General features: G+C 43.4%; 1 protein-coding gene across 1 annotated transcript in view; it reads left to right on the top strand.

Annotated features, from left to right (window-relative positions):
* TRABD2A (TraB domain containing 2A) overlaps window positions 1–16,162 on the top strand; it is a 71,932-nt gene that overhangs the window by 17,383 nt on the left and 38,387 nt on the right. The window contains 4 exon segments of the mRNA XM_057497540.1: window positions 1,941–2,150; window positions 2,152–2,225; window positions 2,228–2,248; window positions 2,251–2,501. Of these exon segments, the coding sequence (XP_057353523.1) occupies window positions 1,941–2,150; window positions 2,152–2,225; window positions 2,228–2,248; window positions 2,251–2,501 (556 nt within the window).

Consider the following 16,162-nt stretch of genomic DNA (forward strand, 5'->3'; position numbering starts at 1 on the left):
AATTCTTGGGCTGCTTTTGTGGTCCTGTGCACACATGCCCAGAACTGTGGAAAATTTGAGTTGCTCAGTGCACGTGCTTCCCGCTGGGGGCTGTAACTCCAGAGAGAGGAAATTCCGGGGCAAAATAACTCTAAAACCAAAATCAGTCAAAGGGAGAAATAAAGTTTAAAATCTGTTTATTGCTTACAAACTGTGGTCCGGGGGCCATCTTTCTCCTGTTTGGGCAGAAGCAAGCGAAGGCCCCATCCAGCCTCTCAGGTTCTGATAAGCCCTTGGTTGCCCAGGTAATTACCTATTGATATGGAGAATAACTACTTTTCTCCACCCCTTAGGGACGCCTGTTGATATAGAGATGCACTAAAGCCAGGAGAGAGATTCTGGAAATTCTGCAGTTTTACCCACAGGGTGAATTTGGTTGATGCTCCACTTTGTTGTTTCAGTTGACAAACAAGTTAACAATAAACAAATGTCTTTTGCCTACTTTTTTGTTGTTGCATTTTTGTGCTTGTTTACATTCTTGTGCTCTTTGTAGGTGACCTCACTGGCCAAGTGTAGTGCTGCAGAGCTAATGTTCTTAAGCACAAGAGGCTGTGATGTGCCTCAGGGAGAAAATACATGTGTTTGACGCACTTTATTCGGGCATGAGTTATCGTGCTGTTGGCTGGGTGTTGAAAGTAATGAATCAGTAACATATATTAAATAAGGTGCTTTTCAACAAAAGCACACATAAAGCAAAGGTATGTGTTGATCTTTTGGTGAAAATGTGACCAAGGGCTGGCAGGAACCTAACCCTGTAGTCCCCTCAGAGCAGTAGTTTATTATTCAGTTATTCAGTGTTCATGGTTACTTTATACCACATAACTGACAAACAACAAGCACTGTAAATTGAAACTCCACAAGCCAGGAAAGCATGTTACTTGAAAGACTGCTGAAATTAAAGCCTTTTGTAAAGGGAATGCATTCCAACTCTTTCCTAGAAACCTGGATTTTCACATTTCTGGGTTCTTGATGGGTGGCTGACCTTATAAGTGTATCCAATCTTTACCCTTGAACTCTTTGAGGACTGCCCCATGCCCTTCTGTGTACAGTGTCTCAATATATGGACACTTCATCAATGCCTGTTGAGACTGAGAGACACTTAGGGGCAAAGGGCACGATGAGCTGGCCTCAGATGGATGTGCACTACTGCTAGTGTATAAAACTACTGGGAAAGATTCCATGGAACATCAACTGTCCAGTTCTGTGCTATGCAACCAGAAGGCTTTGTAAGAACAAAATGCAATAGGAAATCCATGTCCCAAAGGGATAGGAGTGAACCGTGAAATCAGGAGCTCCTTAGGATCATGGTTTCAACCTTGGCAGCACATTGTATTCATCAGGGGAGTTTTTAAAAATTACCACTTCTGCTCTCACCTCCGGAGATCCTGATGTGATTGGTCTGTGGTAGGACCCGGATGTGGGACTTTTAAAAGCTTTTGCAGGTGATTCAATGTGCAGCCAGAGTTGAGAGCCTCTGCCTTTGGGAATGTCGGATTTGAGATCTGAAGAAGCAGAGACCATGAGGTCTGCCTGGGAGGTAACAGCGGTCTCCTCAGGTTTCCCTCACCTGCAGTGTGTGTCCTTGGCATCCCTTGAGGAGCGCTTCTTTAATTCCTGCCTAGTTCGTTTCTAAGGCAGGCATAGGGCAAACTCACAGATTACTATTGCTTTCTGGTCTTTAATCAACATTTTGATAGAAAAGGGGAAAAGGATGTTGAAATGCAGGCAGCACTGAGGACTCCTGCTCCTGGCAGGTGTATCTACCTGGACTCAAAAGTCTAAATAATATTTTGATAAGTTTTCTCCTGCAATGCAACTTGTCTCTCTAATTCATTTTCTCCTCTCAGGTTTCTGACCCTCTGTATCATGCCTTTATGTTGTCTTGTTTCCTTTTATCAAAGTCAATTGAATTCCTTCTTGTGGACCATAAAGTGGGACCCGTCATCTTGCTTCTTTGGCACCATCCACGTTCTGTACACCAGGGTTTGGGACTTCATCCCGGACAGCTCCAAGGAGGCTTTTCAGCACAGGAGCATTGTGTACTTCAAGCTGGACCTCACGGACCGCTACACTATCTCAGCCCTCACCAGCTGTCAGATGCTGCCACAGGGAGAACCTTCAGGACGTGCTCCCCAGGGACATCTACTGCTGCCTCAAGTGCCACCTAGAGTATGTCAAGCTCATGATGCACTGTGGATGACCCCAGAGCAGCGGGAAAGGGTCTCTGTGCTTACTGCCTCTTAAGTGGCATCGCTGGGAACTGGGAGTGGAGGAGGCCCATCTGGGTGAAGCTCATGACCAACTGCTTGACCGAAGTGGACATCAAGTCCTGTGGGGTGCCTGTGGTAGACCTGTAATTTGCCCAGGAGGCCTAACGGCCGAGGAAACAGACGGGGGTGGGGGCGGCAGTGGAAAAGGTGGAAGAGCAGTGCCATCTGCTGAATGGGTTGAACTTTTCACAGGTAAAACCCTATCTGCATGAAGGACCTGGCATTTGATTGTGTGCGTGAATTCACTGAATTATGATGTAGGAGCAGAAGCACAGTGTATCTAAAGATTGTCTGCTCAGGAATGTTATTCTTGGAGTTAAAAAATGAACCCAATAGTCAGTTATCCCACTTATTTGTATATTAATGAGAGAGAAAACTTCTTTTTTCTTGTCATCCCAACAAATATTGCATGCTTTTATTAGGTTTTAGTTCAGGTCATTCATTAAAAAGCTGCTTTGATAGGATGTGAACCATGTGAATGCCAGACTGGCTGTCATGGGGTGTGGCCTGAGAAAGTGATACTGGCCGTGGCTATTTTAGGTAACATCAGTCCTTTTGAGAGCATTGCTGTCCCTCTATAGGATACACCCCCAGGACATTACTTTGCAAGGCAGAGTTAAACTCCTCTTACCCAGAGTTTATAGATCCTATCTCAGGGCATCAGAATTTAGGTTGATGTTCAAGAGGTTTTTGACTTCTCATAAGAAAAGCAGTACTTTATTAAAGTGCTATTGTTTGTTTTGATGAAATTTGTTGTTGACGGAAGGTACATTAGATACCTCAGGGCCAGTGGGAGTTTTGCCTTTTGAAATAAAGATTTTTGTTTTGCAAATATTCTTAGTGGTTGGCCTTTTGGGATGTTGGTTGTCAGAATGGAATCCAAATATCTAGGCCACAGCAGATAATGAGATGCCAAACACAGATTGTTAATTAGAGGGTTTAAGGACATTCAACAGCCTAAAAACAGTGTTCCTGAGTTGATAATGAAATTCTTAAGGAATTTACCTTGTTTAAATTCTATAGTATTAGGAAATACTCAGATGCTAAAATGTAGTATTTGTTTGGTACACTGAGATTTATAGACAAGACAGGGGACCACCAATTGTTTGTATGGATCTCCTGGGGGAGTATTATTGCATTATTTTGGAAATCCAAAGAGCCAGTATTCTACTTTTTTCAATGTCTGCATTTAATACAATGTTTTGGAAAAGAAAGGTGCTTTGATTTAAAGGCTCATTGTACAGGTTTGGAATTGTGAGCATTTTTATCTGAGCCAAGCCTTTCATACTTCCAGTTGGGAGGCAAAAGGCTTAGAAGTAAAATATTATCTTAAGCAAGTTATCTTTGAAGAAGGATGTTCAGCACCATCTATTAAGATAAAACATTCAAGAGACATTATGAGTACTATGGTTATACGCTAGAGTGTCATGTTGATTTCATGACACATTCTTAAGGTTCATGTAGGTATTTTATATTTATAAACTAAATTTTTTATAAGATTGTGAGGTTAAGCTAGTGAGGTTAGAGTTGCTTAAATTTAGGAGGAAAAAGTTATATGCTTCTTCCTGAGACTCTTTTTTTAGTGTAATTCCTCTATTTTTCATTTACAAAAGTAAACTACTCAGAACCTTCATTTACAGCTCAGTGATATTTAACAAGTAACCACCACTCAGATCAATTTATCAAACATCATCACCCCAGAAAGATAGTATAAAGTTTTCATTGTAGCATAATTATACCGAAAAGTGCACTTGATGAATTTTCACAAACATAGCTGTGTGCTCAACCCCCAGGAAACAGAACAGCGCCAGTTGCCCAGAAGCCCCTTAGTCCCTGGCCTCCCCCACACCCCCAAGGATGACCATCATCCTGAAAATCTTTGACTTAAATTAGTTTGACGGAATTACCCAGGATGCTCCCTTTAGGGTGTGGCTTCTTTGGCTTTGCATTACTTTTGTGAGTCGCCCGTGTTGCTGTGTGTAGCTGCCGGTCAATCAGTCTCAGTACTGTGTAGAATTGTAGAACCCCATCAGGGTTTTAGGGTGGCTGTTGATGGAGTCTCCCTTCTCAGTAAGTCCAGAGGAAAGAAGATAAGCCCTAACTCATTCCCTAGAGCCCCTTTCTTCTCCTGTCCAGTTGAGGAGAGGCTGGTTTCTTCCTCCTTGTTCTCTGTAGCTCTGAAGAAGGAGGTCGGTCAGTGGGTGTCTGATTGCACAGTGAGTAAGGAGATGGTCAGACACTGGCTGCTCTTGAGCCCACTTTCCTAAGCAGCTTCCAGGAAGAGGCAGAGAACAGAGGAGAGGGAAGAGCCTGCGACTTCCTTCCTTTGAGGCCTGGGCAGCCTGCCTGGGAGGAGCCCTGTGGGCCTGTGCTCCAGGGCTCCCCACCCAGCTCTTGGATTGGAGGGTGGAGGCAGTTCAAGGCTGAGGCATTGCTGAAGCGGGGACACTATATGGTAGTGGAGGAAGCATGGATTCAGAGCCAGATGTCCTGGGGTTAGGTTTCCTGCACTGTCACCAGTGTGTGACTTTGAGCTCTTCACTTAACTTCTCTGAACTTTGTTTTCTCATCTTTCAAATGGGGGTAGTAATATTTGCCCTACCATCCTGTTGTCAGAAGCAAACAAAACAGTAAGTTGGAAAACACTTCATAAATACTGTACAGATATAAAGGGAAGAGGACATACATGCTGATTCTTTTTAAAAAAATGTGGCTACTAGAAAATTTAAAATTAGTTATGTGGTTCATACTGTATTTCTGTTGAACTGATCAAGATTGTTACTGGACAAGTGCATCTGAGGCAGGTCCACCAGGAGTCCACACTGCCTGTGACTGGCGCCGTCACTACCGTTTGCTCACATACATAGTTTGGGGCTCAACTCCGTGGAGCCTCTAAATGCCCATATAACTGGCTTGGGGTCAACTTTTCTCCACTGACTTGCAGTGCTCTTTGTTTTTAGCTTATCATTACACACACTCAGTCACACACACACACACACACACACACACACTCTGTTCCAACACTTTCCATTTTGTTCCCTTATCTGTTTGCCTATGTCTGTGCCAATAACACATTCTTAATAACTGTAACTTTATGCTCCAGTTCAGATATTTGATGACATCACTTTCCTTAATGATTCTTAAAATCATTTTTTTTTATTTTTTATTTTTTATTGAAGGGTAGTTGACAACAGTATTACATTACATTAGTTTCAGGTGTACAACACAGTGATTCAACATTTATATACATGATAATTCTAGGTTCCAGCTATCACCATACCAAGTTGTTACAATATTTTGACTATATTCCTTATGCTATACATTACATCCTGGTTACTTATTAAAATCATTTTTTGATTATGATTTTGTTAAGTTCTAGGTTGATTTGGGAAGAACTGATGTTTTTCCTTAAGTCCTATAATCCAGGAACATATTATCCTTTCCATTTATTTAATTTTATTTTAGTCTTCTTTTTTATTGTGTAGAGTTCTTGATCTAGATTTTGCTCATTCATAAGTTTCTTCATTGTTTGTATTTATTTATTTAAAAATTTTTTAAAATTAAGGTATGATTGATATACACTCATGAAGGTTTGACATGATAAAACAATGTGGTTACTACATTTACCCATATTATCAAGTCCCTACTCATACCCCAATGCAGTCACTGTCCATCAGTGTACTAAGATGCCACAGATCCACTATGTGCCTTCTCTCTGCTACACTGTTCTCCCCGTGATCCCCCACACCATGCATACTAAACATAATACCCCTCAATCCCCTTCTCCCTCCCTCCCCACCCGCCCTCACACACCCCTCCCCTTTGGTAACCATTAGTTCATTCTTGGAGTCTTTGAGTCTGCTGCCATTTTGTTCCTTCAGTTTTGCTTCATTGTTATACTCCACAAATGAGGGAAATCATTCGGCATTTGTCTTTCTCCGCCTGGCTTATTTCACTGAGCATAATGTCTTCCAGCTCCATCCATGTTGTTGCAAATGGTAGGATTTGTTTTCTTCTCATGGCTGAATAGTATTCCATTTTGTATATGTACCACATCTTCTTTATCCATTCATCTACTGATGGACACTTAGGTTGCTTCCATATCTTGGCTATTGTAAAAAGTGCTGCGATAAACATAGGGGTGCATATGTCTTTTTGAATCTGAGAAGTTGTATTCTTTGGGTAATTCCAAGGAGTTGGATTCTGGGGTCAAATGGTATTTCTATTTTTAGTTTTTTGAGGAACCTCCATATTGCTTTCCACAATGGTTGAACTAGCTTAGATTCCCACCAGCAGTGTAGGAGGGTTCCCCTTTCTCCGCATCCTCACCAGCATTTGTTGTTCTTAGTCTTTTCGATGCTGGCCATTCAAACTGGTGTGAGGTGATATCTCATTGTGGTTTTAATTTGCATTTCCCTGATTATTAGTGATGTGGAGCATCTTTTCATGTGCCTGTTGGCCATCTGAATTTCTTCTTTAGAGAACTGCCTCTTCCTATCCTCTGCCCATTTGTTAATCAGGTTATTTGATTTTTGGGTGTTCAGGCATCTAAGTTCTTTATAAGTTTTGGATGTCAAGCCTTTATTGGATATGTCATTTATGAACATATTCTCCCATACTGTAGGGTACCTTTTTGTTCTATTGATGGTGTCCTTTGCTGTACAAAAGCTTTTTAGTTTGATGTAGTCCCATGAGTTCATTTTTGCTTTTGTTACCCTTGCCTTGGGAGATATGTTCATGAAGAAGTTGCTCATGTTTATGTCCAAGAGATGTTTGCCTGTTTTTTTTTAAGAATTTTATGGTTTCATGACTTACATTCAAGTCTTTAATCCATTTCAAGTTTACTTTTGTATATGGGGTTAAACAATAATCCAGTTTCATTCTCTTGCATGTAGCTGTCCAGTTTTGCCAACACCAGCTGTTGAAGAGGCTGTCATTTCCCCATTGTATGTCCATGGCTCCTTTATCATATATTAATTGACCATATATGGTTGGGTTTATATCAGGGCTCTCTAGTCTGTTCCATTGGTCTATGGGTCTGTTCTTGTGCCAGTACCAAATTGTCTTGATTACTGTGGCTTTGTAGTAGAGCTTGAAGTTGGGGGGGTGTAATTTCACCCTGCTTTATTCTTCCTTCTCAGGATTGCTTTAGCTATTCGAGGTCTTTTGTGGTTCCATATGAATTTTAGGATGATTTTCTCTAGTTCATTGAAGAATGCTGTTGGTATTTTGATAGGGATTGCATTGAATCTATAGATTGCTTTAGGCAGGATGGCCATTTTGACAATATTAATTCTTCCTATCCATGAGCACAGGATGTGTTTCCATTTATTGGTATCTTCTTTAATTTCTTTCATGAGTGTCTTGTAGTTTTCAGAGTATAGGTCTTTCACTTCTTCATTGTTTTTAATATAAATTTTGCTGACATAAAGACTTTCTTCTCATTATGATTTCCATCTGGCTATAGATTTCTATACGTTAATTCAACCACTTAATTGAAATCATGAAATGTAACAGCGTTAGTTGATTCTCTTGCTTTCTTAGTGACCAGATCTATCATTGATAAATAATTATTTTGTCTTCACTTTTCTGCAATTAGTCTCATTTCCTTTTCTTGCCGTAATGTGTTGGTTAGGTTCTCTAGAAGAGCATGAACCAGTAGTGGTGAAAAAAGGGCATTTTTCTGTTCCCTAACTTGAATGAGGATGTCTTTGATATTTCACAGTTAAACTGATGCTGTTAGTTGTTAGTCTTTATGATGTGAATGGAACGTCCTCGAATTTCTGTTTTACTAGGGGTTTCATTAGAAGCAGTTGTTGCTTCTATTAGTGGAAGCAGTTGTTGAATTTTATGAAGACTTTTTTTATTGGTCTCTGATCAGTTGTGATGTCTTTTTCCATTGCAGTATATTTGATATGTAACATTATATTTGTTTCTAATGTATAGCAGAATGATTCTATATTTGCACAGATTATGAAATGATCACCACAATAAGTCTAATTAACATGCCACTGTACATAGTTACAAAATTTTCTTTCTTATGATGAGAGCTTTTAAGATTTATCTTAGCAACTTTCAGTGATGTCTGATCTCACAACTTTCTTTGCCCTCTGTCTGCAGCTTTCTCAATATTAAAGCATCCCTGTCCAGCTGGTCCTAAACTTTAAGGACCTAGGTGGCTCACCAAGAGTCGTCTTAGCTACCCATTAAGTCAATACAGCTGAATATCTGCTGATCATGGGGCTATGTAAGAATGATAAGGTGTAATCTGGTGGTTGCTCCCCAGAACCTGAGGTCTTTATAATACTGATGACCAGCTTCTCAAGGAACGGACTCATCACTGTTTTCCTAGGACTTAGCACTATGTTTGGCACAGAGTAGACGCTCAGTAATCTTGCAGAAAATGAAAAAAGGAGTCTGTAACTCTGACTGGAGAGGCAGCAGTAGGCCTCCCTCTGTTCTCATCCCTCATGATTCCATTGTTTGGCTGACTTCTCTCTCCCACTTTGCCTCTCCCCTGCTACCTGAGAGCTAATTGTTCCCCTGGGCTGTCTTGATTTGACAGGAGGGGAAGGATGCCTGTTTCTTCCCATTTATGGATTTGGTTCTGCCGTCCCAGGGTGGACACCACCTCCCTGTCCAGGGTGGAGTACGGTGACAACTCCTGTTGTCTTTCAGCGGGAGTCTGTGCCACTGCCCCAGTGCTTCTGGCTGCACTGCTCTCCCTCTGCAAGGGCAGCACATGCGCTTATTGCTGGAGGCTCAGCGATGCAGGGCTTACCTGTGAGTCCCCTTACCTCCTCCCCATCTGCATGATGGGTTCCCATTAAAGATCTAGGATTCCCTAGATAAATGATCTAATTTAATCCTACTTCTGTGTTCATACACCACCAGGCATCTGTGCATAGGCTCCAGACATGTGGCACTGTGTGCCTCACCTGACGGGCTGACTGGAACAACTGTCTAACCACAGGATTCTGCTGCCCACTTCCCCGGCATGGGACTGGATATTGGGGTGGGAATTTGGGACAGCCCCAGTCTTCTCAGCACTGGAGCCTGTTCTTTGGGTCCAGTCACCTCTATGTTTGGGGTCTCAGTAACAGGATCTGAATATGAGTGAAGCCAGCAGGTCTGGGGTTGCCCTGTTTTCCATGTGCAAAATCTGCATCTTTCTGCTCTCTGTATCCCAAGAGACAGTTTGACGTAAAAGTCCTTTTTAAATCCAAAAGTCCTCTTTAGATGATGTGTTATCTGAATTGCCGTTGTGCAAAGAATCGCTTCTTTGTTACTGTTTGCCTCGCCATTAGGTGGCCCTGACATTTTCATATCTGCGTCTTCCCTGTCACGCTTCTGTACGTTCCAGAGGCAGCGTCCCTATCAGATCTTGCTCTGTTTACGCATGGGACCTAACTGACAATAGTCTCTGCTGAACAGCCATTCCCCACCCCCCACCAACAAAGTGAAACCTTAAACAATGCTTGGGCCCAGGGAGCATACTATTGGGTCTTAGGAAAAAGCGCATTTCTGGAGTGACAGCTTTGGGGTGTTGGAGAAGATGGCGATTTTTCTTCTTTGGAACAAGTTCCTTTGGACTGGTCAGTCACCTAAGAGGAGAAAGCCACTGGCTGTAGGGTGTGCACTGGGATGGTTTGCAGTTAGAATAACCCTGGTGGACAGCCTGGCGTGCGTGGACACTGAGCAGGGCTGGCCTCTCTTGGCTCCTGTTTTCTCACCTAGTTCTGTTACTGAGCACTGCCACCTGCCGGACTCATGGCTCTGATTTGCTGAGGGAGTTTGTGCTCCCGAGTCATAAATTCCAGTGGAAGCAGGCAGGCTCAGCTTTGAAACTAACTACAATGCTGAAGGGAGACTTTTCCATAGTTTCCATAATCGAAATGGAATGTGCTTGAAGGTGGAGATCTTGATACTTTATTTTTCCTTAGTAGGTTTGGTTTAAAATAAAAGCCTAGGGAAAAAAAAAGTGAACTCTGATGGGGGACTGGTTCCTAAAATATGGGCAGGTCTGTTTGTGGACACAAACCTCTTTAATAATGACCTCTTTGTGGCAGGGAGAACATGCTGTCCCTCCTGCCAGGGATTCTTCCCCATGCTGTCCTGGCCAGCGGCTGATTCAGTGAACATAGTATTTCCTCTGTGAAAACTTCCCAAATCCAGTGGTGACCCCCTGCTGTCCTCAGCATCCCTTGGAAGCCTCTGCTGGGCCCCTGCTGGCTGCCTTGGCTCCTGAAGTCGGGCCCTGCCTTCTTGGTCCTTGTACCCCGGCCTCTGGCATGGGGTCTGACACCTGGGAGGGGGCTCATGAGTGGATGTGGGATAATGAGTGGGCCACTGCTGAATGTGCCCATGGGGCAGGGTGAATGAAAGTTGGATTTCAATGGACAGACGTAGAAAGCCGAGTGGCAGACCTGTGGACTTGTAGATACCATGGCCAAAATGGGACACAACATGTATGTGTGATAATTACTCTAAAAAGTTGTATATAGCCATTCTAATATCTGGGTTAAGACTGGCATCTGAAAATTCACAGTAAGTCCAGTCTTTTGGCTCTTATCTCATTCTCATGTTTTCTTTTTTTAATGTTCTTTCCCAACATTGTTATTTAATATTTTCATGTTCTTGTGCAGAGCTCAGTGAGGTGCTGCAGTTACTGTAAATGCCCAGGAGCCTGTGATCTCTAGTCCTTGAATTAATCTTGTCCCTGCCTTGGCATAGTGTCAGCAAGCTGTGGTGGGTGGCACTCGGCAGACTGGAATCCAGGGCTGGGCCATGAGCTCTGCAGGGGGTCTTCCTCAGCAGTTCTGCACCGTGGTCATCACTTTAATTTCCTTCCTCCCTTCCTTCCTTCCACCAGAAATGGAAAACTGAATGAACCGTGCACCTTTTGGCTGGTCGTGCACCTTTAGCTCTGTGGTTCCACCTGGCATCAGGCCCGCTCAGGCTTGAGCTGTCTTTGCTCTTACTGCTAGTCTTTATTTGGGACACATTTCTTAAGCACTCAGTATGGGCTAGGCACCCTGTCTCATATTTTAGGGACTCAAAGACAAAGCAAGCATTGATCCTGCTGTCTTCTGGTGCTGGGCTGCCCCTCTAAAGTCTGAAGTGAACTTAAAAAAAAATGAGATATTTGTGTCCACCTGCGTGGATACCACAGGTGTGCTGGTGTTCTGACTCTGCCAGGATCTGGTCCTGCCCCTGCTGCCTTTGGGGTCCTAAGAGAAGCACTTCAAGGGAAGCTGCAGCCTTATTTCTGCCCCATGTCCCTGCCCCCTGCCCTGGCCAACTAGGCTGGGAGTGGAGAGCTCCTTTGAAAGCCCCTTTGCCAGTTCTTCCTTGGGGGATTAGCCCAGGACAACCCTGGACTTTACAAACAACTCCAGCATGTCCCTTTAGGAGGGGAGGGGAGGGCATGAGCTCTCTCCAAACAGGGGTGAGGCAGAGTTTACACTGGTGTGAGGAGAGGGGGAAGGAGCTGGGCAGAACGGGGCCAGCCGGTGTCAGTGAGGCTGCTCTGGATCACGAGGTGGTTGTTGGTGGCGTTGTCCAGTGTCTCGCCATGGACATTACAGCAGGTCTTCTCTGTCCTCTCTCTCTTTTCCTTCTATCTCTCCTGACACACTTTATGCTAGCCTCCACCCCAGCCCCTCCCTTTCCATTTACAGTCATTCAGGCCTTAAGGAGCAGCTGGGGCTCTGTGCCCTGGACTCATAGCATGTGGAATCATAACAGGAGAGACGTAACAGGAGGGCCGCAGTAGTTTATCACTGAGTACAGCAGGTGGGGGCTGCTGACCTATTTCCCAGGGAGAGGACAGCTCTGGGGAAGCTCTGTGCTGTTGGGGCATCCGTGGTCTCCCTGATTTGCCTGCGACTGGGTGACTGTGTTTGCGTTTGCAGTGGTCGGAGACATAATGCTGTCTGAGGAGACTATAGATGCTGTTGGCCCAGCCCAGGCCCAGAGATCACTTTGAGATGCTGTAAGGTGACCACTCCTACTGGATGGCCCTGTACATCTGGTGCTGGGCATAGGGAAGGACATTGGACTGTAGACATTTGGGACAGTTTGTGACTGAACCCAAGCGCAGGGTCCTGGCACCTGCCTGTGCCCCTTCCTCACTGCCACCATCCCCCACCTGCTCCCACCTCCCTTCCTGGATTGGAACTCCCCAGATCCCTGCCAGCCTCTCCTTCTGGGCTCCTGCTCTAGCCTCTCCCCCACGGCTTCTTCACCTCCCCCTTTCCCTGCCGTGCTGTGAGGTGTGATCATTCAGAAATAGGTGCCAATGCCTGGGAGACAGCAAAGAGAAACGGAGTGGATGAGAGGGAGCAGAAATGAGTAGAAGAAGGGAGGCTCAGGAAAGGGGTTCTGACAGCACTAGACTGGAGTTTTCTTCTTGCTCTTCTGGCCTGTTGCCTAGGAGATGAAGTAGACTCACGGATAAATATCTTCAGTGGACATAAGGGACTGTTAGTTTGCCGGGGCTGCCATAACAACGTACCACAGGCTGGGTGACTTAACAACAGAACAATTCTAGAGGCTGGACGTCTGAGATCAAGGTGTCGGTGGGGCTGGTGTCTTCTGCGGCCTTGCTTGTGGGCTTAGACGTGGCTGTCTCCGTCCATGTCTCCATGTGCTCTTCCCTCTGTGTGTGTCCGCGTTCTAGTCTCCTTTTCATATAAGGACACCAGCGTATTGAATTATAGCCTACAAGAGCGACCTCATCTTAGCTGAATCCCCTGTTTAAAGGCCCTGTCTCCAAGTACAGTCACATTCTGCAGTACTGGGGTTTGGGATTCAGCATGTGCATTTTTTTTTATATGTTGGTCGTCTGTTTTTTTAAAGGTATCATTGATACAATCTTATGCTCAGGTTTCACAACAGCATATGCATTTTTGAGGGCACAATTCAGTCCCCATAGGGACCCAGGGTAAAGTTTCAGAATTTGGGCAGCAATGTGGGGTAGATGCTGGCATATGAAGGTACTCACCTCGCTGACAACCCGCCTGTGCAGGGCAGGGGAGAGGGTGTCGGCCAGAGCTGCCTGACTGACCCACAGCAGACATTTGTGCTGTGGCTGATTCTCCTGGAGCAAAGTGGGTTTAACACTTTGTTTATTGTGTCGCAATAAACAATGTTTAACACATTGTTAATTGTGTCAATTAACAATGTCATAGAACTTAGGTGTCAGAAGTTATGGAATAAAATGGCATGTTTAGTGGGCGCTTATTTAAGAGGGCTTAGGGTGGAGAGAAATGGAAAGAAATGTGAGAACTGCACTTGGTTAATTAAAAATGTTCAGATAAAAAGGAATGTCATCCAGCTATCTGATTTTTCCTGTTTTGTGTTAGTATTAATTTGAAATGGTATCTGTACCCTTCTTGTGGAGCGTATTGCATATCAAATTTCTATGAATTTCCACAAATTTTACAGAAGTTAGAAGCAATTCAACTTCTATGAATGTATCCCACAAAATAGTTGAACAAGTGCAAGAGTATGTGGGTTGTGATTCACTGTAGTGTGTTGATGACATAAAACAAGTAGAAACAAGCCATGTACCCAGCCAGTCACTGGAAACTGGTTAGATTATGATCTATCCAGGCTTTTGAATCTATATGATGATTAAATGCAGATCATGGATCATACACCTGATTACCTATAGGTGCTGGGTAGTTAACATGAATGAATGAAACTGCCCTGTGCTGGGAGTGGGAAGTGACAGGAACTGTGGCATTTGGGGGGTGAAATGCCAAGTGGAGAGGGCTGTGGCTCCTTGGTTTCAGTTGATTTTTGTTGGCTGTGTGGAAATGTGTGCTCAGTGTGGCCATACCTTCCTATTTTTTAATTCATAATTTTGAAGTACATGATATAATTAAAATTTCCCCCCAGTTTTATTGATATATAATTGATGTACAGTACTGTCTACATTTAAGGTGTACAGCAAAATGACTTACATATATTGTGAAATGATTACCACAATAAGCCTAGTTAACATCCATCACCTCATAAAGATTAAAAAAAAAAAGAAAAAACATTTTTTTTCCTTGTGTTGAGAGCTCTTCAGATTTACTCTCTTAATCATCTTCACATGTTCTGTATGGCCGTGTTCACTGTAGTCATCATGTTGTACATTATATCCCCAGTGTTTATTTTTCATATAATTGGAAGTTTGTGCTCTTTAAACATCTTCCTCCAATTCCCAGATCTTCCTGTTTATTTTAAGAGAAGTCAGAAGTCTGGAATTTTCTGGGAAATGTCCTACTTTTTAAATGTTGGTAACTACCTACAAAAAATTAACACATTGTGTAGTACAAGTAAGCTTAGCTGTGCACCAGATAGGTCATCAGGGCCACCTGTTTCCTACCTCGGGTAGAGAATGTTCAGGCTAGATCAGTAGTTCTCAGGGTGGGGGTGGGGTGGGGGGTTCCTGGACCAGCATCATCATCAGGGAACTTGTTAGTAATGCAAAATTTGGGGCTCCACCCCAGACTTCCTGAATTGGAAACTCTGGGTGTGGGACCCTGCACTCTTTGGTCTAACCAGTCCACTGGGTCATTATGATGCACATTTGAGAGTGACAGCCACTGGTCTCTATTCTTGGACACCACTCTGGTCTCCTTCTTCTCTTGCCTCTGGAAGAAACTCTTTTTTTTTTTTCATTCTTTGTATCTGGTTGCATTGTTCAAATTCTTTACTATTGTTTCTTTACTTGAAGAGTGAAACTAAGAATGTTTTGTTGGCAATGTAGTTTTTTTAATTAAAAATTTTTTTTATTTTGGTATCATTAATCTACAATTATATGAAAAACATTATGTTTACTAGGCTCCCCCCTTCACCAAGTCTCCCCCACATACCCCTTCACAGTCACTGTCTATCAGCGTAGTAAGATGCTATAAAATCACTACTTGTCTTCTCTGTTCACAGCCCTCCCTGGGCTCCCCCCCACTATACATGCTAATCGTAATGCCCCCTTTCTTTTTTCCCTGCCCTTATCCCTCCCTTCCCACCCATCCTCCCCAGTCCCATTCCCTTTGGTGACTATTACCATTCTTGGGTTCTGTGATTCTGCTGCTGTTTTGTTCCTTCAGTTTTCCTTTGTTCTTATACTCCACATATGAGTGAAATCATTTGGTACTTGTCTTTCCCTGCCTGGCTTATTTCACTGAGCATAATACCCTCTAGCTCCATCCATGTTGTTGCAAATGGTAGGATCTGTTTTTTTCTTATGGCTGAGTAATATTCCATTGTGTATATGTACCACCTCTTCTTTATCCATTCATCTACTGATGGACATTTAGGTTGCTTCCATATCTTGGCTATTGTAAATAGTGCAGCGATAAACATAGGGGTGCATCTGTCTTTTTCAAACTGGAGTGCTGCATTCTTAGGGTAAATTCCTAGAAGTGGAATTCCTGGGTCAAATGGTATTTCTATTTTGAGCATTCTGAGGAACCTCCATACTGCTTTCCACAATGGTTAAACTAATTTACATTCCCACCAGCAGTGTAGGAGGGTTCCCCTTTCTCCACAACCTCGCCAACATTTGTTGTTGTTTGTCTTTTGGATGATGGCGATCCTTGCTGGTGTGAGATGATATCTCATTGTGGTTTTAATTTGCATTTCTCTGATGATTAGTGATGTGGAGCATCTTTTCATGTGCCTGTTGGCCATTTGGATTTCTTCTTTAGAGAACTGTCTATTCAGCTCTTCTGCCCATTTTTTAATTGGATTATTTGCTTTTTGTTTGTTGAGGCGTGTGAGCTCTTTATATATTTTGGATGTCAATCCTTTATCGGATCTGTCATTTATGAATATGTTCTCCCATACTGTAGGATACC

Source organism: Manis pentadactyla, chromosome 2 (genome assembly GCF_030020395.1).
Source record: "Manis pentadactyla isolate mManPen7 chromosome 2, mManPen7.hap1, whole genome shotgun sequence".
Lineage (NCBI taxonomy): Eukaryota > Metazoa > Chordata > Mammalia > Pholidota > Manidae > Manis > Manis pentadactyla.